Below are 25,630 nucleotides of genomic sequence, written 5' to 3'. Positions count from 1 at the left end.
AAGTAAATATTGGGTTACTATTTGGCAAACACTGACCAGTTATTGCAATACATAACTGTTTATTCCTGGTTTATAAGGCATTTACAAATGATCAAATAACCGTTAATAACGTAATTATAACCTTTTATAAACCCTTTACAAATGGAACCTCATTGTAAAGTGTTACCTGGAAGCCTTTGTAGATTTTTGTCCAACACCATTCTGAATAACAGCTTTTGCCCAGACATACTCTGCTATTTTTCCAGTAATGAGCTAACTGCGCATGGCCATCTGGTGAAATTACTCTCACATCAGTGGCTTTGCTACATAAAGCCACAAACCTATATTATATTCCCTGCTCTCTTTTAACACAAACGTAAGACCCTTCTTTACTGTTGATTCACAACAAAATAATAAGATACCAAAAAATGCAAGAAAAGTACAAAATATATTTCTTAGCTAAATGTGTTTCTTGTTGTTCATATGGCCGTCATATAGTCACTCAGCACAGCCAAAATCTATATTTTATATTTTCAAAAATGGCTTGTAAAAACCTATCTATTTATCAGCACCAATGTGTGGGACTGTGCCCATTACCTCAGTGTGTTTGCCAACTGAGCAATATTATGACGAGGGCCAAGGTTTTTAGTGGGCGGGGTTAAATCGTGGGGGAGGATCGGGTTAAAGGTGAAAGTTGAACGATTTTCATTTTGTTGTCTTTTGTGCTAAGCAGGAGAGTGGAGCCCGATCAAGTAGCAGCGTCTCTTCCCTCTTCCCCGAATCCTTTTAAAATTCCCTCCCGAACCTCTCCCCTTCTACCCTACCCTCCCCCTAAACACACCTCACGGGACTGTCAGGTAAGGCTGCCCTAACTACTGAATTTTCTTTGGAGTGTGAAGGACAGAGCTAACTGCGCCTGAATGATTCAGGACCTAGGCCGCAGCATTCAGAATAGCGGATTATCGTCACATGCTAGGCTAGCTGGCTAGCATTGCGCTCATTCTGATTTGATTAGCTACGTTAGCTGCTACTATCCGTTTCTAGCTAGCTATTGAGCAGTAATATTGATGAAGCTATCCATATTCTACCAAGACTGAGTAGGGACCGTTTTTCATTCATTGGTTCATCAACTTTAGGTTTTCAAACTTTAGGCAACTAGCCAATGTTACTAGCTAGCAATGCTGCTAGCAGGCAAGCTAACGTTAGCTAACTAATTATCATACTACATACAGGCAACTGGAACTAACTAACGTCAGTTGGCTTTTTTTTACAATTTATTTCCGCTATAACGAGCAATCTGGTTATCCAAAAATAATGAACGTACAATTTTTTAGCTATGCTTAAGTAATTTGTTAGCGTTACGCTGTCTAGCAGTTACAGACTAGTACTAGCTAACTAGTAAGCAAACGTTAGCTTTGTTAAATCGGTGTTATGTATTTTCATGGTGTAAATAATAAATAGTAGCTACGTCTGGTTTCCTCGCTGCATAATCATTAGCTCCACTATATCTGAATCAATACACTGCAATATGAGCAGAGTTAGTGGACCTTGGGTGTAATGAATCAAGTTCAGCAATGGGATTCACTTATTCGATGAACTTAGTCTTAGGATGCTTTTAAGGAAACTATGCCCTGGTTAGCACTCTCAGGAGCTAGTTTCACTGTTTTTAGCATAACCAATATAAGTAAATTAGCTAAATCTTGTAAAATGTACTTATTATGACTGAAATGTGGTTGTCTCACCTAGCTATTGTAAGATGAATGGACTAACTGCAAGTTGCTCTGGAATCTGTTAAATGGTAAATTACTACTTGTAAAAATGTAAGTCAGTAGTACTGGTTGGTTTCTTGCTTGAATAGATTTTTTTCATCAGTTGTTTGCCATCTGTAACTTAATACTTGTGTTTTTTTTCTCTCTGCTCCCTCTTGTCTTGAAGACCAAATACTACTTCTTGGCGAATATAGACTTCAGACACTACAACAACTATGGACACCGGTGTGATTGAAGGAGGGCTCAATGTCACCCTAACCATTAGACTCCTTATGCATGGAAAGGTGAGTGTGCACAGGAGATGGACGATAAGAGTTATGACCATTACACTGGTGTTTCCATTCACACCTCATTCATTACTGTGTAGTCAGCATAAACATAGCATCGTCATGAACCAGGCTTCCTGTGGAAGCCTGTGGAAGTTCCATTGCAAAAATCGGCTAGACGGGCCGGAACCCGGTGTATCAGACTCCTCGCAACACGTCAAACTAATGAAATGCCATGCTTGGGCGGAGCTCCAAAGGTGCGCACCAGATTAGTACCGTAGGAGCAACAGTACGTGAGGACTAAAAATATAAACAAAACAAGCACTGGTCACAAAACATTTTTGAACATTTGCAGCACGCTGGTTTTCTAAGCATTTTTGTTATTTCGAGATGAGCTAAAGCTGCAACCAGAGCGGAGAAATGTTCTACAATGGCCATATCAGTATATTTACTATGGACTTTTCTGAAGTGATATATGGCTGTAAAGGCTAGCATGAGGGACAATAAGTAGCTGGCCACAATGGGGTTAGTTTTGAGAAAAGTCAGTTAACCTTGTAAGCTAGCTAGTTAAATTCCTCTTAAGATTATGAAGCCAACTACTTTTTCATAAAAACGGCATATTATTGACCTAAAAGGTTAGTTGTGTTAGCAGAGTCGAAACCTTATCCAGGGTCAGTGATACATCGACTGTACATGGTTGCTCCATCTATGGGAACAACTGCAATCACGATGGTGTTCTCCGTTTAGCTCTATGACCCCTACGAGTGTCAGAGGACTCGTCTGAAGTCGGTATTGTTGATGTTAGAGGTCGACTGATTATGAATTTTCAACTCCGATACCGATTAATCGGCCGATATTTTATTTATATGTATGTATATGTATGTATGTGTGTATATATATATATATATATTTATATATATTTATATATTATATACTGAATGAACACTTATTTTCACTTAATATAATACATCAATAAAATCAATTTAGTCTCAAATAAATAATGAAACGTGTTCAATTTGGTTTAAATAATGCAAAAACAAAGTGTTGGAGAAGAAAGTAAAAGTGCAATATGTGCCATGTAAAAAAGCTAACGTTTAAGTTTCTTGCTCAGAACATATGAAAGCTGGTGGTTCCTTTTAACATGAGTCTTCAATATTCCCAGGTAAGAAGATATAGGTTGTAGTTATTATAGGACGATGCTCTCTATACCAGTTGTATTTCATATACCTTTGACTATTGGATGTTCTAATTAGAGGTTGACCGATTTAATTAGGGCCGATTTCAAGTTTTCATAACAATTGGAAGTCGGTATTTTTGGACACCGATTTGGCAGAATTTTTTTATTATACTTTTTTTTTACACCTTTTATTTAACTAGGCAAGTCAGTTAAGAACACGTTCTTATTTTCAATGATGGCCTAGGAACGGTGGGTTAACTGCCTTGTTTAGGGGCAGAACGACAGATTTTTAATTTGTCGGCTCGGGGATTCAATCTGGCAACCTTACGGTTAACTAGTCTAACGCTCTAACCACCTGCTTTACATTGCACTTCACGAAGAGCCTGCCTGTTACGCGAATGCAGTAAGAAGCCAAGGTAAGTTGCTAGCTAGCATTAAACTTATCTTATAAAAAAAACAATCAATCAATCATAAACACTAGTTAACTACACATGGTTGATGATATTACTAGTTTATCTAGCCTGTCCTGTGTTGCATATAATCGCTTAGGTACACGTTGCTCCAACGTGTACCTAACCATAAACATCAATGCCTTTCTTAAAATCAATACACAAGTATATATTTTTAAACCTGCATATTTAGTTAATATTGCCTGCTAACATGAATTTCTTTTAACTAGGGAAAATGTGTCACTTCTCTTGCAACAGAGTCAGGGTATATGCAGCAGTTTGGGCAGCCTGGCTTGTTGCGAACTGTGAAGACTATTTCTTCCTAACAAAGACAGCCGACTTCGCCAAACGGGGGATGATTTAACAAAAGCGCATTTGCGAAAAAAGCACAATCGTTGCACGAATGTACCTAACCATAAACATCAATGCCTTTCTTAAAATCAATACACAGAAGTGTGTATTTTTAAACCTGCATATTTAGCTAAAAGAAATCCAGGTTGGCAGGCAATATTAACCAGGTGAAATTGTGTCACTTCTCTTGCGTTCATTGCACGCAGAGTCAGGGTATATGCAACAGTTTGGGCCTCCTGGCTCGTTGCGAACTAATTTGCCAGAATTTTACGTAATTATGACATAACATTGAAGGTTGTGCAATGTAACAGGAATATTTAGACTATGGATGCCACCCGTTAGATAAAATACGGAACGGTTCTGTATTTCACTGAAAGAATAAACGTGATAGTTTCCGGATTCGACCATATTAATGACCTAAGGCTCATATTTCTGTGTGTTATGTTATAATTAAGTCTATGATTTCATAGAGCAGTCTGACTGAGTTGTTGTCGATGTGTTCCTGGTTCGAGCCCAGGAAGGAGCGAGGAGAGGGACGGAAGCTATACTGTTACACTGGCAATACTAAAGTGCCTATAAGAACATCCAATAGTCAAAGGTATATGAAATACAAATCGTATAGAGAGAAATAGTCCTATAATTCCTATAATAACTACAACCTAAAACTTCTTACCTGGGAATATTGAAGACTCATGTTAAAAGGAACCACCAGCTTTCATATGTTCTCATGTTCTGAGCAAGGAACTTAAACGTTAGCTTTCTTACATGGCACATATTGCACTTTTACTTTCTTCTCCAACACTTTGTTTTTGCATTATTTCAACCAAATTGAACATGTTTCATAATTTATTTGAGGCTAAATTGATTTTATTGATGTTATATTGTTAAAATAAGTGTTCATTCAGTATTGTTGTAATTGTCATTATTACAAATAAATTGCAAAGAAAAATCGGCCGATTAATCGGTATCGGCTTTTTTGGACTGCCAATAATCGGTATCGTCGTTGAAAAATCATAATCGGCCGACCTCTAGTTCTAATAGGTACTTTAGTATTGCCAGCCTAATCTCGGGAGTTGATCGGCTTGAAGTCATAAATAGCGCAATGCTTGAAGCACAGCGAAGAGCTGCTGGCAAATGCAGGAAAGTTTGAATGAATGCTTACGAGCCTGCTGCTGCCAACCACTGCTCAGTCAGACTGCTCTATCAAATCATAGACTTAATTATAATATAATAACACACAGAAATACGAGCCTTAGGTCATTAATATGGTCAAATCCGGAAACTATCATTTCGAAAACAAGACGTTTATTCTTTCAGTGAAATACGGAACCGTTCCGTATTTTATCTAACGGGTGGCATCCCTAAGTCTAAATATTGCTGTTACATTGCACAACCTTCAATGTTATGTCATATTCTGGCAAATGAATTATGGTCTTTGTTAGGAAGAAATGGTCTTCACACAGTTTGCAAGGATCCAGGCGGCCCAAACTGCTGCACCCTGACTCTGCTTGCACAGAACGCAAGAGAAGTGACACAATTTAAAAACATATACTTGTGTATTTATTTTAAGAAAGGCTTTGGTGTTTATGGTTAGGTACACATTGATGCAACGACAGTGCTTTTTTTTCACGAATGCGCTTGTTAAATCACCTGTTTGGCGAAGTAGGCTGTGATTCAACGATAAATTACCAGGCATCGCATCGATTATATGCAACGCAGGACAAGCTAGATAAACTAGTAATATCATCAACCATGTGTAGTTAACTAGTGATTTATGTTAAGATTGATTGTTTTTATAAGATAAGTTTAATGCCTTACCTTGGCTCCTTGCTGCACTCACATAGCAGATAGTCAGCCTGCCACGCAGTCTCCTCGTGGAGTGCAATGTAATCGGCCATAATCGGTGTCCAAAAATGCCAATTACCGGCTGTTATGAAAACTTGAAATCGGCCCTAATTAATCGGCCATTCCGATTAATCGGTCGACGTGCCAACTTCTGTTTGTAGCGTTAGAACCGTTTGGGCTACAAACTAATGTGACCTGACTGTGGAAAGGCAGATTCTCACAAACCCGATGGTGTTCTCCGTTTTGCAAGTGTCACAGGACTTGTCTGAAGGTAACCAGTACCAGCAAAAAAAAAAAAATGGAAGTATGAAGGTCGTTTTGGCCTACCCAAAAAGGGGTTAACCTGTTTGGGATAGGGGGCAGTATTGAGAATTTTGGAAAAAATATGTGCCCATTTTTAACTGCCTCCTACACCAACTCAGAAGCTAGAATATGCATATTATTGTTCAGGTTTGGATAGAAAACACTCTGAATTTTCTAAAACTGTTTGAATGGTGTCTGTGAGTATAACAGAACTCCTATGGCAGGCAAAAACCTGACAAGGTTTCAAGCAGGAAGTACCCTGTCTGACAAGGAGTCGTACGTCTTGCATCTGTTTATTGAAAAGTAAGGATCTTAGCTGTAACGTGACAATTCCCAGGGCTCCGATAGGCTCTCAGAACCCGGGAAATACCTGAAGGTTGACGAGGCAGCCTCAGGCTGAAACACATTATCGCCTTTGGCAAGTGGCGGCTCAGAGGACCTTTGAATGAGGCGCGTGCACGATTCGCTCCTGAGGAGAAATTTTATTCGGCTGTTTAGGCTCAATGCATATTCCCGGTCGGAATATTATCACTTTTCTACGAGATAAATGGCATAAAAATTGGTTTTAAACAGCGGTTGACATGCTTCGAAGTACGGTAATGGAATATTTAGACATTTTTTGTCACGCCAATGCGCGAGACCGTGATGTTGCATTCTGATAGTGTCTAGAACTCACGAACAAAACGTCGCTGTTTGGATATAACGATGGATTATTTGGGACCAAACCAACATTTTGTTATTGAAGTAGAAGTCCTGGCAGTGTATTCTGACGAAGAACAAGCAAGGTAAGAACAATTTTCTTATAGGAAATGTGATTTTGGTGGAGGCTGACCTGGGTGGGTGTCTAAATAGCTAGCCCTGTGATGCCGGGCTATGTACTTAGATTATTGCAAAATGTGCTTCATCCGAAAAGCTATTTTAAAATCGGACATATCGAGTGCATAGAGGAGTAATGTATCTATAATTCTTAAAATAATTGTTATGCTTTTTGTGAACGTTTATCGTGAGTAATTTAGCAAACTGTTAGTAAATTCCCCGGATGTTTGCGGGGGTTATGCTTTTTCTGAACGTCACATGCTAATGTAAAAAGCTGTTTTTTGATATAAATATGAACTTGATTGAACAGACATGCATGTATTGTATAACACAATGTCCTAGGTGTGTCATCTGATGAAGATCATAAAAGGTTAGTGCTGCATTTAGCTGTGGTTTGGGTTTATGTGACATGATATGCTAGCTTGAAAAATGGGTGTCTGATTATTTCTGGCTGGGCACTCTGCTGACATAATCTAATGTTTTGCTTTCGTTGTAAAGCCTTTTTGAAATCGGACAGTGGGGTTAGATTAACGAGATTCTTGTCTTTAAATAGCTGTAAAATAGTCATATGTTTGAGAAATTGAAGTAATAGTATTTCTAACGATTCAAAAATCGCGCCACTGGATTTCAGTGGCTGTTACGTAGGTGGGACGAGTTCGTCCCACATGCGCCAGAGAGGTTAAATAAGTTTTTTAAAAATCTATCTATCCTGAACTTTCTTCTATCTCCCAGATATAGGACAGACACACTTCAAAACCTTGTTTCTTATGATTTATTTTCACTGTCTTTTTGCCATTTATGAATGTGTTATTCGATGCATTTCTCTGGGCCAAAAATGTGGCCTTTACTACTATAGCCCAGAGAAATGCATTTGTACACACAGTACCAGTCAAAAGTTTGGACACGTACTCATTCAAGGGTTTTTATTTTTACTATTTTCCACATTGTAGAATAATAGCGAAGACAGCAAAACTATGGAATCATGTAGTAATAAAAAAGTGTTAAACAAATCAGAATATATTTTATATTTGAGACTCTTCAAAGTAGCCACTCTTTGCCTTGATGACAGCTTTGCACACTCTTGGCATTCTCTCAACCAGCTTCACCTGGAATGCTTTTCCAACAGTCTTGAAGGAGTTACCACATATGCTGAGCACTTGTTGGCTGCTTTTCCTTCACTCTGCAGTCCAGCTCATCCCAAACCATCTCAATTGGGTTGAGTTCGGCCAGGTCATCTGATGCAGCACTCATCACTCTCCTCCTTGGTCAAATAACCCTTACACAACCTGGAGGTGTCCTGTTGAAAAGCAAATGATAGTCCCACTAAGCGTAAACCAGATGGGATGGCGTATCACTGCAGAATGCTATGCTGGTTAAGTGTATCTTGAATTCTAAATAAATCACCGACCGTGTCACCAGCAAAGCACCATCACACCTCCTCCTCCGTGCTTCACGGTGGGAACCCGTGAAGCGGATATCATCCATTCACCTACTCTGCGTCTCAAAGACACGGCAGTTGTATTAAAACATCTCAAATTTGGACTCATCAGACCAAAGGACAGATTTCCACCAGTCTAATGTCCATTGCTCGTGTTTCTTGGCCCAAGCAAGTCTCTTCTTCTTATTGGTATCCTTTAGTGGTGGTTTCTTTGCAGCAATTTGACCATGAAGGCCTGATTCACGCAGTATCCTCTTAACAGTTGATGTTGATGTGTCTGTTACTTGAACTCGGTGAAGCATTTATTTGGGCTGCAATTTCTGAGGTGCAGTTAAGTCTAATGAACTTATCCTCTGCAGCAGTGGTAACTCTGGGTCTTATTTTCCTGTGGCGGTCCTCATGAGAGCCAGTTTCATCATAGCGCTTGATGGTTTTTGCGACTGGACTTGAAGAAACTTTCAAAGTTCTTGAGATTTTCCCCATTGACTGACCTTCGTCTTAAATGATGGACTGTCGTTTCTCTTTGCTTATTTGAGCTGTTCTTGCCATAATATGGACTTGGTCTATATAGGGCTATCTTCTGTATACCACCCCTACCTTGTCACATCACAACTGATTGGATCAAACACATTAAGAAGGAAATTCCACAAATTAACTTTTAACAAGGTACACCTGTTAATTGAAATGTATTCCAGGTGACTACCTCATGAAACTGGTTGAGAGAATGCCTTTGACAGCTTTGCACACTCTTGGCAAAGTCTGGCTACTTTGAAGAATCTCAAATGTAAAATATATATTTTGATTTGTTTAATGCTTTTTGGTTACTAGATTATTCCATATGTGCTATTTCATAGTTTGTCTTCATTATTATTCTACAATATAGTAAAAATAAAAAACCCTTGAACGAGTGATGCACTGATATTACATTTTTAGCCGATACCCAATATTTCCCTTGCCAAAAAATATTTTCCTAAAAAAAACAATTGCGGCATTTTAAGCATTCTAGTACAGTTAAATAGGTAACACACACATGGACGCAGCAGTCTAAGGCACTGCATCTCTTTTCCAGATGCGTCACTACAGTCCCTGGTTTGAATCCAGGCTCTATCACATCCGGCCGGGATTGGGAGTCCCATAGGGCGGCGCACAGTTGGCCCAGCGTCGTCCGGGCCGTCACTGTAAATAAGAATTTGTTCTCAATTAACTGACTTGCCTAGTTAAATAAAGGTTACACACACCACACTGACCAAAAATGTTTTTTGGGTGGCATTTACGTATGTCCCCATTACCAGTAAAACATAATCAAAACCTATTTCTTTCAGTTTCTTGCTGTGCTGTTTTGTTGTTCAGTCGTTTAATTCTCAGCCAGGATTTCTATGGAATGCCGTTCGGGTCTTTGCGTGTCTTGAATATGCACGTCACATAATTTAAGGCGTTCATACATTTTTCACGTAGTTATTACACATTGATTACACTATCACTCGTATTTCATGTCACAACAATTCATCGATACGTATGCTATGATGCTGGTAAAGTTGTCTCGCGCACCTACAGTGCTGGTCATAAACAAAAGCTATCTAGCTCATGGATGCAAACAATGTTCTTCCCCAAAAACATGGCAAAACGACAATCTGTTTCAGTAGCTATCGTTAGCTAGCTAATTATATAGCTAGGTGTCATCTAAAATAACCCTAATTTATAAGACAGTTGTTATTTGATTCATGGTGGTCGGAAACTAGCCACAATAAGGATTAGCCACAATAGTGGACTTTGCGGTTAGCCTTCAAAATAAAAGTATGCCATTGACAGTGATGCAAATGAATACAAATAGTAGAATTATGCCATAATTGAATAGATCATGCTAAACGAGGCTGGAATATTATATAAAGTCAACAAAAGACAATCATTTGTTGAAATCATACTGGATGTATTATACTTTTGAATTGCATTGGGGCCATACTTATTTCACTGCACAGCCTTACCTATGGATTGTGGATCAATGACATGGGGTATCAGTCTACTCAGTAACACCCAGAGAACATTGGCATCGTAGCTCTTATTGCGGGACTCTGAAACAGCTGTGACTTGAGCCACATTTATTTTCAACCTAAGTGTTTTGAACACTAATTCTGAGGAAAAACAATACTGGGGTGGTGGGGAGGATATATTGGGTATTGAGAAGATTGTTACCCCATATCATTGATCCCCAATCCTTAGGTAAAGCTGTACAGTGCAATATGAATGTCCAATACACACAATAGGCTGACTTGGGAGGTGATTTCACACAGTCACAGTCCCGCGATAAGAGCTACAATGCTAAAATTTGCGTAAACTCTTCACAGTTGTGTTCTGTGGGTGTCACCGAGTAGACTGATACCCCATTTCATTGCTTCACATTCCAACCTTGTTTAACATTATCTCGTCTAAATATGGCATAATTCCACCAATTTGTAACCTTCTGCATCACTTTCAAAGAGGTGCTTTTATTTTGAAAGCCAACCGCAAATGCCACTATTGTGCCTAATCCTTATTGTGGCTAGCTTCACAACACATAACCCGGTCAGGTCGAGCCTCACTAACCAGATGAAGCTAGCTGGCTGTTTATAACGTTAGCTTTGGGCAACAGGGTTAATTAAGTAGCTGGTTAGCTTTTTATTTTTCATGAACTGAAGATCAATTTCAATAGGCGAACAACAAGTGGCTACCTAGCTAATAATTACTCACAAGGATTCCTAAATCATGGCTAAGAATGGTGAAAATGACTGCCGTTTCTACTGGTTATTGTTTTCAGGCTGGTTGTATTGGTGCTAGCTAGGTACCCCAGAAGTTGCGGTCAAACAAATAATGCTTTATTACCGACACAGTATTGTAAACACATCGTTCGTGGCCGGTGTTTGCTTGTTTGCAGACTTTTTTTGTACAGCTTTGACAGTGCTACTGATAGTAGTGGTGGCGCTTGGCTTGCACGTTGAAATTCAGAACACACAACATTCTATAATAGAACTGTTATTTGATGTGTCGAATTAAAAGCTTATTTAATGCGTCAAATAGTGTTATTGTCAAATATTGTTATTTGACGTGTCTTTTTTGGCACGCAAAGACCCAAACGGCGTTCCATAGTAAACTCAGCAACAAAAAAAATAAACGTCCCCTTTTCAGGACCCTGTCTTTCAAAGATAAACGCGTTTTTTTACGAATTATCGTCCAAGGAATGAGCGTTACACCGAGGCCTGTACTCCAGGAGCGGGATCGAGGTGGAGGGTCCGTCATGGTCTGGGGCGGTGTGTCACAGCATCATCGGACTGAGCTTGTTGTCATTGCAGGCAATCTCAACGCTGTGCGTTACAGGGAAGACATCCTTCTCCCTCATGTGATACCCTTTCTGCAGGCTCATCCTGACATGACCCTCCAGCATGACAATGCCACCAGCCATACTGCTCGTTCTGTGCGTGATTTCCTGCAAGGCAGGAATGTCAGTGTTCTGCCATGGCCAGCAAAGAGCCCGGATCTCAATCCCATTGAGCACGCCTGGGACCTGTTGGATCGGAGGGTGAGGGCTAGGGCCATTCCCCCCCAGAAATGTCCGGTAACTTGCAGGTGCCTTGATGGAAGAGGGGGTAAAATCTCAAGAACTGGCACATCTGGTGCAGTCCATGAGGAGGAGATGCACTGCAGTACTTAGTATCTGGTGTGGCCACCAGCTGCATTGACTGTTACTTTTGATTTTGACCCCCCCCCCCTTTGTTCAGGGACACATTATTCCATTTCTGTTAGCCACGTCTGTGGAACTTGTTAAGGTTATGTCTCAGTTGTTGAATCTTATGTTCATACAAATATTTACACATGTTAAGTTTGCCCTACACAGTTGGCAGTGAGTTAATGTCGTGAAGCTAATAGCAGTGACGCTATTACTGTGTAACTCCGGTAGGGCATCATCTGAACAATAGCGCACTTGGTAACGTTAGTGTGTACTGGTGCTCGACCAGTCGCGAAAGCCAACGTCACCCACGACAGAGAACGGTTGATTGTCAAGGGCAATGAATCCCTTTAACTTGCCGTTTTAATGGATTTTGCCTTTGAGTTGTCTCGCTGAAATGTTCTTACTCTTTCAAATGACTGCTCGACTTGTTGACGGCTTGATCCACATAGCAGACATTGTGGGCTAGGTTAGGAATGCTGTGTTGCACGTGTAGCGCTACATTTTACGTGGCGTCTTTACGTCGTCTACCTACGTTTATATAGGTATGCATGTCAGCTTTGACATCGGTTTTTCACATCGGCGTCAAACTAGACATCGGGCCGATACCGACGTTGGCATTTTTAGCTAATATCGGCTGATTCCGATATTTATTAGGGATGCACGATATATATGAATGTTTTTACATTTTCATTTGAGAATGTAACATGGACGCATTACAGACAGAACCCCCTCCCCTCTTTATTGGGATTATGACTAAAGCCTCATTTCAGGTGAACAAAAAAAACTCCATACCAGCGGTGGCCGTGTGTTTGCTCCACTGATCCTGGGTGAGCAGACATCTATTCCATCCCAGCAATAGCACAATTGATTATCACATAATTAGATTTGATAAGTTGAGTCAGGTGTGTTATTGCTGGGCTGGGCCCTGTACATCCAACCGAAAACATGACAAAGAAACGGGCTTCATTCTACTCAAATTAGACAACCCTGAATGTTATGTCGCTATTATCTCTCTGTCCTCAAAGGTTTCCCCCCTAGGGACTGGAACTGGAGAATCTTTCCATAATGTCTCCACAAAATGACCTGCCCTATCCAGTAGCCTACAATCTCCCTTTTCTGACAGCTGGAGCTGTAATTTCACCCTCTTCTATGTATTTTTATCTACAAATGCAATTGGAGACGGTTAGCTAGCTGATTACATTTTAATTCACTTAGCTAAACACTGTGTAAAGTTAGCAAGCTAGCAGCTCAGTTGAGTTAGCCTACAAAGTGGCCTACTGTCGCCAGCTAGCTTAGCTAATAATACGTGGTAAAACATTATTATTTTACATGTATTTGTTTATTGAATACGTTCAGCCGCCATGTGGACGAATGGCGGAAAAGGTCTGTCACCAGAGCACAATCCACTTGAAATTTCAATAAATATAAATCGCAGACAATCGGCCACCCTTGATAACTTTAAAACAAGCACTAGCGTAGGCAACAACTACCCGGGCGGAAAACGGTGACGCACATAACACACATCACCCCTTCTACGGGCGTGTGAGGGTTTTTTTATTTCTATTTTGAAACTTTTCTTTAACTACGCAAGTCGGTTAAGAATAAATTCTTATTTACAATGACGGCCAAACCCTAACCCGGACGACGCTGGGCCTATTGTCCGCCACCCTACGGGAGTCCCAATCATTGCAGGTTGTGATACAGCCTGGAATCGAACCAGGGTCTAGTGACGCCTCTAGCACTGAGATGCAGTGTCTTAGACCCGCTGCGCCACTCGGGAGCTTCTTGAAATGTAACGTCCAATCAAAATCTTCAAAAACATCAAATGTTTGCAATAAATTCTGTAGACCTTCAACGGTGGCATGACGACAACGTGATTTTGGAGGTATGGCAACGCGAGACTAATATAAACCTAATCTTTTGCTACAGCCACTGTCTTGAGTCGGTCACCCGGGACTAGCATAAACCTTACCTTGCACACTACATGGATGACTTGCCTATAATAGAAAATACTACAAAATGGGGTTATTTCAATCTTGAGTAAAGCTTTTGTAAAGTGAATATATATGGATTACTGATTTTAATGTGTTATGGTTTTCTTGTCTGCAGGAAGTTGGAAGCATTATTGGCAAGGTGAGTGTGCCTTCCTGATGTTTCTCACTGTGTTCGGCTTTGCACTTTTCATTCATGGCTGTGACTGTTGTTTAAACATTGTGCTTTCTGTGCAGAAAGGAGAGTCTGTGAAGAAGATGAGAGAGGAGGTGAGTTGTCCGTCATTGCATGGATTGACGTATTGAAAGGAGTTTGAGAGAAGTGGCCAATTCTAGACATTTTGTACTGATTCTGATGACTCATGCAACCAAAATCAGGCCAGGGCTGAATGTGTAAATGCAATTAAATATATTGTCTTAATATTTTAGAGTAAGATTTAGAGTAAGATTTTAATAAGCAAACACATGAATAACATGTCATGTCCACGTGACTGTTTGTCTTGTGCAGAGTGGTGCTCGTATCAACATCTCTGAGGGGAACTGCCCAGAGAGGATCATCACCCTGGCAGGCCCCACCACAGCCATCTTTAAAGCCTTCTCCATGATCATCGAGAAGCTGGAGGAGGTTTGACTCTTAACTACAGATTTTAAATAAGCCATAGAACATTTCAATCAGGCTGGAAACCTATTACTAAGAAACTGAAATATTTTTTGCGCACCCATGAACAGTACACCATTTTAGAGTAAGATACGTAGCAATTCAGATTTTGCGTAGTAAAGATCCTGAAAAAAATCTGTAAGTCCTAGCCTTGGGACTGAAGCCATCCTCAGCGGTGTATCTTGTTTTTCCGTTCGATTCCCTACAGGACATCAGCAGCTCGATGACTAACAGCACGGCCACCAGCAAACCGCCAGTCACCCTGCGCATCGTTGTGCCTGCCAGCCAGTGTGGCTCCCTCATCGGCAAGGGCGGCTGCAAGATCAAAGAGATCAGAGAGGTACGTACAGTACACCCACACAAGTATGTTATTATGCTAATTAGAAATGATCACCCCCGGTCTCTAGATGAACTGTGCCACCAGATATTCTAAAGACAACTCTGAACACTTAATGTTGACCCTCCCTCCTACCTGTCTCTCTTTCTCCAGTCGACAGGAGCTCAGGTACAGGTGGCAGGGGACATGCTGCCTAACTCCACAGAGCGTGCCATCACCATTGCAGGGACCCCCCAGTCCATCATCGAGTGTGTCAAGCAGATCTGTGTCGTCATGCTCGAGGTAGTAGTATGGGAACCATTGCGCACTGCCCCCTTTTTGTCTTGTCTTTCTATTTCATCAGAGATGTTGCTTAGCTTCCTGATTTTTATTTTAATATATATATATATATATATATTAGTCCTACATTGAGGTGTCTTCAAAATAACTACCGCTTATGTAGATTTTCCAGTTCTTAATGGTTGATTTTGTTTCTCTCCTCAGTCTCCGCCTAAGGGTGTAACCATCCCTTACAGGCCCAAACCCTCAGGCTCTCCTGTCATATTTGCGGGAGGTCAGGTAAATAAACCAACCTCATTCATCTGTAATTAATCAACTAATTACTCTGTAAATCATATGTCAGTTGTTTTCTAATTAAGTGTCCCTTTAAAAAAAAATGGTAGCATTGTCAGTTGTTTAAGGGAAGTGGAATAACACTGCATTTTTAAGTCTGTTTCTACATTTCAGTAGTGTGTTATTCTGCACTGTGCAGATGTCAGCACCATTGCCAAATGGCCTCCAGAGTTTCTATGTTAGGGGAGAGAAATCCCCTCCAGTAGTTGTAGAGTAGCTGAGCTGTCAGATAGGTTGAATACTAGCTGGAGGGTGCATATTTTTTATTTAACTAGGCAAGTCAGTTAAGAACAAATTCTTATTTACAATAACAGCCTAGGAACAGTGTGTTAACTGCCTTGTTCAGGGGCAGAACGACAGTCTTTTACCTTGTCAGCTCATGGATTCGATCTAGAAACCTTTCGGTTACTGGCCCAACGCTCTAACCACTAGGCTATATGCGTCACCCATGTGTCCATATCCTTGTTGTGTATGGTGTTGTCTGAATTACCCCATAGCGTTCTCATTCCAGTCATCCAAGGACATGGCTGCATTTAGACAGTAGCCCAATTCGGATATTTTTTCCCCCACTAATTGGTCTTTAGACCAATCACATCAGATCTTTGTCAGAGCCGATCTGATTGGTCAAAAGCCCAATTAGTGCCCAAAAGATCATAATTGAGCTGCCTGTCTAAACGCAGCCATGGGTCTCCAGGATACTACAGCCTGTGAGTGTGCTTTTTGTGCCCATTTCCCATGCACCCTCTTAAGTGTTTTTCTCTCATTGCAGGCATACGCTGTCCAAGGACAGCACGCCATTCCACAGCCTGACGTAAGTGAAGGTCATTCTGTAAGTGAGCCCATATATCTACACATCAACCCTCCTGGGTAGTCATGGCACCCACCCTCTATTACATGCTGTACCTTCTTTCTTCCCCCCAACCACTCTACTTCCATTTTTAAGTTTCAATCAGTAAATGCACTGCAGTGATGCATTGCTAAGGCCTACTGGTACTTTTACATTTTTTTGTTTGTTGCCATGTGTATTGTTTAATTTCTTTGCAGCCTTGATTATGGTTGGGAGATATTCTAAAATTGGGCTTTGTCAAATTTGTTTGTGATGCTAGCCTTAACTGTCAATCAATCTATTGTTTCGTGTTGACGTGCACAATTTCTTTGGGACTGCACATTTTTGACTGTTGCTGGGAAGTAGGGCTGCACAGTATTTCAGCCTTTGTATCGGTTGATAATTGCCTAAAGAAATATATCAGTATAGGATGATTTCATAGCCAGTATTTTGTCCATATATTTCAGTGTTAAATCTGAGCCACAAATAATTTATCGGTGTTGGACAGATTTTTATGTGCATCCCTAATGGTATGGCTATATACAGTTGAAGTTGGAAGTTTACATACACCTTAGCCAAATACATTTAAACGTTTTTCACAATTCCTGACATTTTAATCCTAGTACAAATTCCGTTTTAGGTCAGTTAGGATCACCACATTATTTTAAGAATGTGAAATGTCAGAATAATAGTAGAGTGATTTTTTTTTTTTTTTTCAGCTTTTATTTCTTTCATCACATTCCCAGTGGGTCAGAAGTTTACATACACTCAATTAGTATTTGGTAGCATTGCCTTTAAATTGTTTAACTTGGGTCAAACTTCACAGGTAGCCTTCCACAAGCTTCCCACAATAAGCTGGGTGAATTTTGGCCCATTCCTCCTGACAGAGCTGGTGTAACTGAGTCAGGTTTGTAGGCCTCCATGCTCCCACACACTTTTTCAGTTCTGCCCACAAATGTTCTATAGGATTGAGGTCAGGGCTTTGTGATGGCCATTCCAATACCTTGACTTTGTTGTCCTTAAGCCGTTTTGCCACAACTTTGGAAGTATGCTTGGGGTCATTGTTCATTTGGAAGACCCATTTGCGACCAAGCTTTAACTTCCTGACTGATGTCTTGAGATGTTGCTTCAATATGTCCACATAATTTTCCTCCCTCATGATGCCATCTATTTTGTGAGGTGCACCAGTCCCTCCTGCCAACAAAGCACCCCCACAACATGATGCTGCCCACCCCCGTGCTTCACGGTTGGGATGGTGTTCTTCGGCTTGCAAGCCTCCCCTTTTTCCTCCAAACATAACAATGGTCATTACGGCCAAACAGTTCTATTTTTGTTTCATCAGACCAGAGGACATTTCTCCAAAAAGTATGATCTTTGTCCCCATGTGCAGATGCAGATTGTAGTCTGGCTTTTTAATGGCGGTTTTGGAGCAGTGTCTTTTTCCTTGCTGAGCAGCCTTTCAGGTTATGCCGATATAGGACTCGTTTTACTGTGGATATAGATACTTTTGTACGCGTTTCCTCCAGCATCTTCACAAGGTCCTTTGATGTTGTTCTGGGATTTATTTGCACTTTTCGCACCAAAGTACGTTAATCTCCAGGAGACAGAACGCATCTCCTTCCTGAGCGGTATGACAGCTGCGTGGTCCCATGGTGTTTATACTTACGTACTATTGTTTATACAGATGAATGTGGGAGCTTCAGGTGTTTGGAAATTGCTCCCAAGAATGAACCAGACTTGTGGAGGTCTCAGATTTTTTTTGTGAGGTCTTGGCTGATTTCTTTTGATTTTCCCATGATGTCAAGCAAAGTGGCACTGAGTTTGAAGGTAGGCCTTGAAATACATCCACAAGTACACCTCCAATTGACTCAAATAATGTCAATTAGCCTATCAGAAGCTTCTAAAGCATGACATCATTTGCTGGAATTTTCCAAGCTGTTTAAAGGCACAGTCAACTTAGTGTACGTAAACGTCTGACCCACTGGAGTTGTGATACAGTGAATTATAAGTGAAATAATCTGTCTGTAAACAATTGTTGGGAAAAGGACTTGTGTCATGCGCAAAGTAGATGTCCTAACCGACTTGCCAAAACTATAGTTTGTTTACAAGAAATTTGTGGAGTGGTTGAAAAAAATGTGTTTTAATGACTCTAACCTAAGTGTATGTAAACTTCCGACGCTGATTATACAAAACATTAACACCTGCTCTTTCCATAACATAGACTGACCAGGTGAAACCATGATCCCATATCAATCAATGTAGATGAAGGTAATGAGACCGGTTAAAGAAGGATGTTTAAGCCTTGAGACAGTTGAGATTGTGTATGTGTGCCATTGAGGGTGAATCGGCAAGACAAAAGATTGAAGTGCCTTTAAAACGGGGTACGGTAGTAGGTGCCAGGCGCACCGGTTTATGTCAAGAAGTACAGCGCTGTTTTTCACGCTCAACAGTTTCCCGTTTTGCATCAAGAATGGTCAATCACCCAAAGGACATCCAGCCATTGGGAAGCATTGGAGTCATGGGCCAGCATCCTTGTGAACCGCTTTCGACGCCTTGTAGAGCCATGTCCCGGCAAATTGAGGCTTTTCAGAGGGCAATATTAGGAATGTGTTCCTAATGTTTGGTATAGTGTATGTATCATTCAAAGGTTTGGACACCTACTCGTTTAAGGGTTTTTCTTTATTTTCACTATTTTCTACATTGTAGAGTAATAGTGAAGACATCAAAACTATGAAATAACACATGGAATCATGTAGTAACCAAAAAGGTGTTAAACCAATCAGTTTTATATTTGACATTCTTCAAAGTAGCCACCCTTTGCCTCGATGACAGCTTTGCACACTCTTGGCATTTGCTCAACCAGCTTCATGAGGTAGTCACATGGAATACATTTCAATGAACAGGTGTGCCTTGTTAAAAGTTAATTTGTGGAATTTCTTTCTTTCCTTAATGCGTTTGAGCCAATCAGTTGTGTTGTAACAAGGTAGGGTTGGTATACAGCAGATATTTGGTAAAAGACCAAATCCATATTATGGCAAGAACAGCTCAAATAAGCAAAGAGAAATGACAGTCCATCATTACTTTAAGACATGAAGGTCAGTCAATGCGAAAACATTTTAAGAACTTTGAAAGTTTCTTCAAGTGCAGTCGCAAAAACCATCAAGCGCTGTAATGGAACTGGCTCTCATGAGGACCGCCTCAGGAAAGGAAGACCCAGAATTACCTCTGCTGCACAGGATACGTTTATTAGTTACCAGCCTCAGAAATTGCAGCCCAAATAAATGCTTCACAGAGTTCAAGTAACAGACACATCTCAACATCAACTGTTCAGAGGAGACTGCGTGAATCAGGACTTTATGGTCGAATTGCGGCAAAGAAACCACTACTAAAGTATACGAATATGAAGATGAGACTTGCTTGGGCCAAGAAACAAGCGCAATGGACATTAGGTCTGTGGAAATCTATCCTTTTGGTCTGATGAGTCCATATTTGATTTAATTTAAAAAAAATGTATATTATCCACCTGCCCTGTTTTTGTGAAACGCGGAGTAGGTGCTCTCTGCATGGAGGTGTGATGGTGTGCTTTACTAGTGACACTTTCTGTGATTTATTTAGAATTCAAGCCACAATTCAAGCCACACTTAACCAGCATGGCTACCACAGCATTCTGCAGCGAGACGCCATCCCATCTGGTTTGCACTTGGGACTATAATTTGTTTTTCAACAGGACAGTGACCCAACACACCTCCAGGCTGTGTAAGGACTATTTGACCAAGAAGTGACAATCAGCCGACCTCAACCCATTTTGAGATGGTTTGGGATGAGTTGGACCGCAGAGTGAAGGAAAAGCAGCCAACTAGTGCTCAGCATATGTGGGAACTTCTTCAAAACTGTTTGGAAAGCATTCCTCGTGAAGCTGGTTGAGAGAATTGCCAAGAGTGTGAATCTCAAATATAAAATATATTTTGATTTAACACTTTTTTTCATTACATGATTCCATGTGTTATTTCATAGTTTTGATGTCTTCACTATTATTCTACAATGTAGAAAATTGTAAAAAAAATAAAGGAAAACCCTTTAATGAGTAGGTGTTTCCAAACTTTTGACGTGTGTGTTTAAGCAATAAGGCCAGAGGGGGTGTTGTATTTGGCCAATATGCCACAACTAAGGGCTGTTCTTATGCGCAAGGCGGAGTGCCTGGAAATATCCCTTAGCCGTGGTATTTTGGCCATATACCACAAACCCCCGAGGTGCCTTATTGCTATTATAAACTGGTTACCAACATAATTTAAGGCAGTATTTTTGTCATACCCATGGGATGCGTCTGATATACCATGGCTGTCAGCCAATCAGTATTCCAGGCTCGACCCACCCAATTTATAAATATTTATGTATCACACACACAAATATATGGACACCCCTTCAAATAAGTTGATTCTGCTAGTTCAGCCATACCCGTTGCTGACAGGTGTATAAAATCGAGCACACAGCCATTCAATCGCCATAGACCAACATTGGTAGTAGTATGGCCTTACTGAAGAGCTCAGTGACTTTCAACCCTGGCACCGTCATAGGATGCCACCTGTTAAGCTCTCCGCCATTGGACTCTGAAGCAGTGGAAACGCATTTTCTTGAGTGAGGAATCACGATCTGGCAATCCAACGGACTAATCTGGGTTTGGCGGATGCCAGGAGAACGCTGCCTGCCCCTATGCATAGTGTCAACTGTAAAGTTTGGTGGTGGAGGAATAATGGTCTGGGGCTGTTTTTCATGGTTTGGGCTAGGCCCCTTAGTTCCAGTGAAGGGAAATCTTAACACATTTGGGTGAGGTTTTGTTCTCGCCCGAGTAGCCTCATTTCATTGCTAAAAATAAAATGAAACCATTCAGCGAAATAACAACCCAATGTCAAATACAGGTAGCCTAGTCAAATAATTAACATCCAATCACATTAACCGTTACTCTCTCGCGGGAAACCTTCCTTCACTCTCGCGCAGACATTTAGAAACTAAACATGACAATTTGAAAAATAAGCCACAGGAGTTTTTTGATCAAAAATAAAGATGACTTTCGAGTAGTAAGAATTAGAAAAGCAACAGATACCATTAATAAGAAGGGACTAAAAGCATCTTATATGGTGAGCTACTGAGTGGCTAGGACAGGCAAGCCCATACTATTGTGGAAGACTTGATTCTTCCTGCTGCTGCTGATACAGCTGGGACAATGCTGGGGGGAAAGGCCAAAAACTATACAGACAGTGCCTTCATCAAACAACACTGTTTCACGACGCATCAGTGACATGGCAGGAGATGTTTTGAAACAATTTCTGCTTCGCATACAAGCGTTACAGCTGGATGAGTCAACATACGTGGCGGGCCTGGCACAGCTCCTGGTATATGTCCGTTACGTTTATGGGGGGTCAATTAAGGAAGATATCCTCTTCTGGAAACCAGGACAACATGAGAGGATATTTTTAAAGTACTGGACAGCTTTCTGACATCAAATGGACTTTGGTGGTCAAGATGTGTTGGTATCTGTAATGATGGCGCAAAAGCCATGACAGGGAGACATAGTGGAGTGGTAATGTGCATGCAAGCAGTTGCTCCCGATGCCACTTGGATACTCTGCAGCATCCACTGAGAGGCTCTTGTTGCCAAGGGAATGCCTGACAGCTTGGAAGATGTTTTGGACACTACAGTGAAAATGGTTAACTTGTTAAAGCAAGGCCCCTGAACTCTCGTGTATTTTCTGCACTATGCAATGATATGGGCAGCGACCATGTAACACTTTTACAACATACAGAAGTGCGCTGGTTATCAATTGTTATCAAGTATTGACACTTTTTTAAATTGAGAGACGAACTTAATTTTCTTTTACTGACAATTTTCACTTGTCTGACCGCTTGCATGATGACTAGTTTCTCACACGACTGGCCTATCTGGGTGATGTTTTTTCTCGCCTGAATGATCTGAATCTAGGATTATAGGGACTCTCACAACTATTTTCAATATGCGTGACAAAATTCAGGCTGATTAAGAAGCTCTTTTCTGTCTGCATTAACAAGGACAACACACAGGTCTTTCCATCATTGTATGATTTTTTTTTGTGTGCAAATGAACTCAAGCTTATGGATAATGTCATGTGATATAGTGAAGCACCTGAGTGAGCTGGGTGCGCAAATACACAGGTACTTTCCCGAAACGGACGACACAAACAACTGGATTCGTTATCGCTTTCATGCCCTGCCTCCAGTCTACTTACCAATATCTGAACAAGAGGGCCTCATTGAAATTGCAACAAGCGGTTCTGAAGCCACAGCCAGATTTCTGGATAGGGCTGCTCTGAGTTTCTTGCCTTGGCAAATCACGCTGTTAAGACACTGATGACCTTTGCAACCACGTACCTATGTGAGAGTGGATTCTCGGCCCTCACTAGCATGAAACTAAATACAGGCACAGACTGTGTGGAAAATTATTTAAGACTGAGATACAATACAACCCGACATTGCAGAGTTATGTGCATCCTTTCAAGCACACCCTTCTCATTAACCAATGAGTTATTCACAATTTTTGATGAACAAATAAGGTTTTATATGTAAGATGGCTAAATAAAGAGCAAAATTATTTATTATTTGTGGCCTGGTCCTATAAGAGGTCTTTGTCACAACCTGGATTGTGGGAAGTGACAAACTCACACTCATTCTTATGTTTAATAAATGTATTGTTTTTTTTGTGTGTGTGTGTGTGGGGCAGGCTTACAATGATGGCAAAAAAAAACATTTGAGAGTGCTGACCCTGGTGCTAGAGGGGTTATGCAGCTGGAGGTTGAATGAACCACTTATCTAGTGGAAAGCCTTCCCAGAAGAGTGGAGGCTGTTATAGCAGCAAAGGGGGGACCAACTATATTAATGCCCATGATTTTGGAATGAGATGTTTGACGAGCAGGTGTCCACATACTTTTGGTCATGTAGTGTATATGTGTGTTAATGCAGAACAGAACCATGTGTATCTCCTGGCTTATAGTTCCTGTCTTTCTCCTTTCATCAACCCTCCTCTCTCTTCCTCTCCATCTCTCCCTCTCCATGTATCCATCTCTCTCTCTCCACAGCTTACTAAACTCCACCAGCTCGCCATGCAGCAGAGCCCTTTCCCCATCGCTCCCAACAACCAGGGTTTCCAGGGTAGGTCAACAGAGGAAGAATAGAGACGGGAAGCATTTTATTTATTTCTATGTTGCATTGTGTGCAACATTTTTTCTTTTGTAGGATCTGACTTGTGTTTTCTCTCTTTAGCTGGGATGGATGCTTCTGCACAAACTGGTTCCCATGAGTTGACCATTCCGAACGATGTAAGTGGCCCCGTCCACTCTGGAATTCTCTTCCTTACTTGTTCTCAATACTTCAGCCCAAGATTCATGTAAATCATTCAGGAATTTGTTTAGCGTTAGTTGTAGCATATTTGTCTTATCTGGGTTTTTTGTTTAAAATCCATTACACTCCTGATAAGTGGTTGAAATGTCTTGTATTCTGAAACTTTCTCTCTTGCCTTCCTTGGCCTCAGTTGATTGGCTGCATCATTGGCCGTCAGGGGGCTAAGATCAATGAGATCCGCCAGATGTCCGGGGCTCAGATCAAGATCGCCAACCCAGTGGAGGGCTCTTCTGACAGGCAGGTGACCATCACCGGCTCCCCTGCCAGCATCAGCCTGGCTGAGTACCTGATCAACGCCAGGTGAGGGTCAACACGCTGGAATATGGTCATGGTTCAGAGTAAGAGGACTAATATGACTAGGAAATCAAAGCGGCTTGCATTTAAGGCTAGTTTTTGAATCTCCTCTTGTTTTTTTATGTTGCTGTAGGCTGTCATCTGAAGCTACTGGACTGGCAGCCAACTAACCTGGAGGATCTTCATCAGCACCTGACGTAACCCCCCCTACTTTTTACCGAGAGGTCCCACGCTAAAGTTAATGCAAAAACCAATCCTTTGGTTAAACACCTACCTACTCAGCTGTAATTACATCAAGGTATTTTATTTATTTATTATGTTAAATTCCCTTTGCATATAGTTTTTTAAAGATATTTTTTTGGTGTATTTATGTTTTGACCTTAATAGCCGGGGAAGAAACATTTTGGAAAAATCTGAAAAGGAATATGTTTTTTTATGTCAGATTTTTCTTAGAAAATGTTAAAAAAAAAAAGAAGAAAAAAAAGACCCAATAATAACAAGCTGTTGTGGACTGTTCCTTCCCTGTATTTGATGATTTGTATTTATTGTTTATTTAATACACACCAGTCCTCCTGTTAGAATTCACTGATCTTTACCATTCTTTAAAGCTGAACTTCCTAAATGAGGCATTGTGGGTATGGGTATACGTGGGGTGTAAATGATGTACTCTTAAGATGTAACGAAAGACAAGATCAGGAATTAATTGAAACGTCTCTGAACGTCTCTGAAACGTCTCTATGAGGAGTGTTTTTAACTGAATTCTGTCACCTCTTTTATTTGCTGTATAATTATTTTGTCATTCCTGTTTTCATCCGTTTAAATTTTTTCCTTATTCAGGACATTTGAGTGTTGTTATTGTGTACTGGATTCTGATAGGGTGGGTGGGGCATGGTAACCCAGAGACATCGGGCCAGAGGGATGAATTTCTTTTCTCTGAAATTATTAAGAAGATAAAAATTGATCATGTTGGAATATTTGTTTTGAATAGAGAAAATATTTTTTTTAACTGCAGGGGTGGGAGGGTGCTGCAAGGGGCAAAACAAAACAATTATTGTGTGTCTTTATATGATACGACTTGAGGTATTCATTTAAAAATAACTAGAAGGAAGATTCTAAAATTAACACTAGTTTCCTGCTATCTCCTTTGCCTGGATCAGATTTTATTTTTTATTATTCTTTGCAGGATGAAGAAACTCACGTTTTCAAACTATTGTAGATTTGGGTGCAACTGAATTGTTGAAGAACTTCAATACGTAAATAAAAATATGTGAAATGCTAAAACTACCCCTGGATGTAAGCTGTCATTTTTCCTGGGGTAAAAATACGACGAACTTTCCTACTACTAATGTAGAAATTAAATGGGATTAAAACAACTGCCTGAGCCCACTGACT

The 25,630-nt window shown here is 40.7% G+C and overlaps 1 protein-coding gene across 4 annotated transcripts; it reads left to right on the top strand.

Annotated features, from left to right (window-relative positions):
* The first annotated feature begins 670 nt into the window (after window positions 1-670).
* LOC115166197 (poly(rC)-binding protein 2) lies at window positions 671-25,522 on the top strand. 4 transcript variants are annotated; one of them, XM_029719973.1, is made up of 13 exons: window positions 671-836; window positions 1,915-2,032; window positions 14,203-14,226; window positions 14,322-14,354; window positions 14,593-14,709; window positions 14,951-15,082; window positions 15,233-15,364; window positions 15,563-15,637; window positions 16,461-16,520; window positions 23,623-23,695; window positions 23,807-23,862; window positions 24,075-24,244; window positions 24,372-25,522. In XM_029719973.1, the coding sequence occupies exons 2-13, from the start codon at window positions 1,964-1,966 to the stop codon at window positions 24,406-24,408; spliced, it is 978 nt and encodes a 325-aa protein (XP_029575833.1). In that variant the 5' UTR covers window positions 671-836; window positions 1,915-1,963; the 3' UTR covers window positions 24,409-25,522. The 4 variants fall into 4 exon arrangements, with proteins under 4 accessions (XP_029575833.1, XP_029575836.1, XP_029575834.1 ...); XM_029719976.1 differs by having other exon boundaries at window positions 672-836; window positions 15,233-15,361; window positions 16,461-16,502; XM_029719974.1 differs by having other exon boundaries at window positions 672-836; window positions 15,233-15,361.
* The last annotated feature ends 108 nt before the right edge of the window (window positions 25,523-25,630 follow it).

This window comes from Salmo trutta, chromosome 28 (genome assembly GCF_901001165.1).
Source record: "Salmo trutta chromosome 28, fSalTru1.1, whole genome shotgun sequence".
In the NCBI taxonomy this organism is placed as follows: Eukaryota; Metazoa; Chordata; class Actinopteri; order Salmoniformes; family Salmonidae; genus Salmo; species Salmo trutta.
The sequence above is the reverse complement of the archived record's forward strand: the minus strand, read 5'-3'. Positions and strand labels throughout refer to the sequence as shown.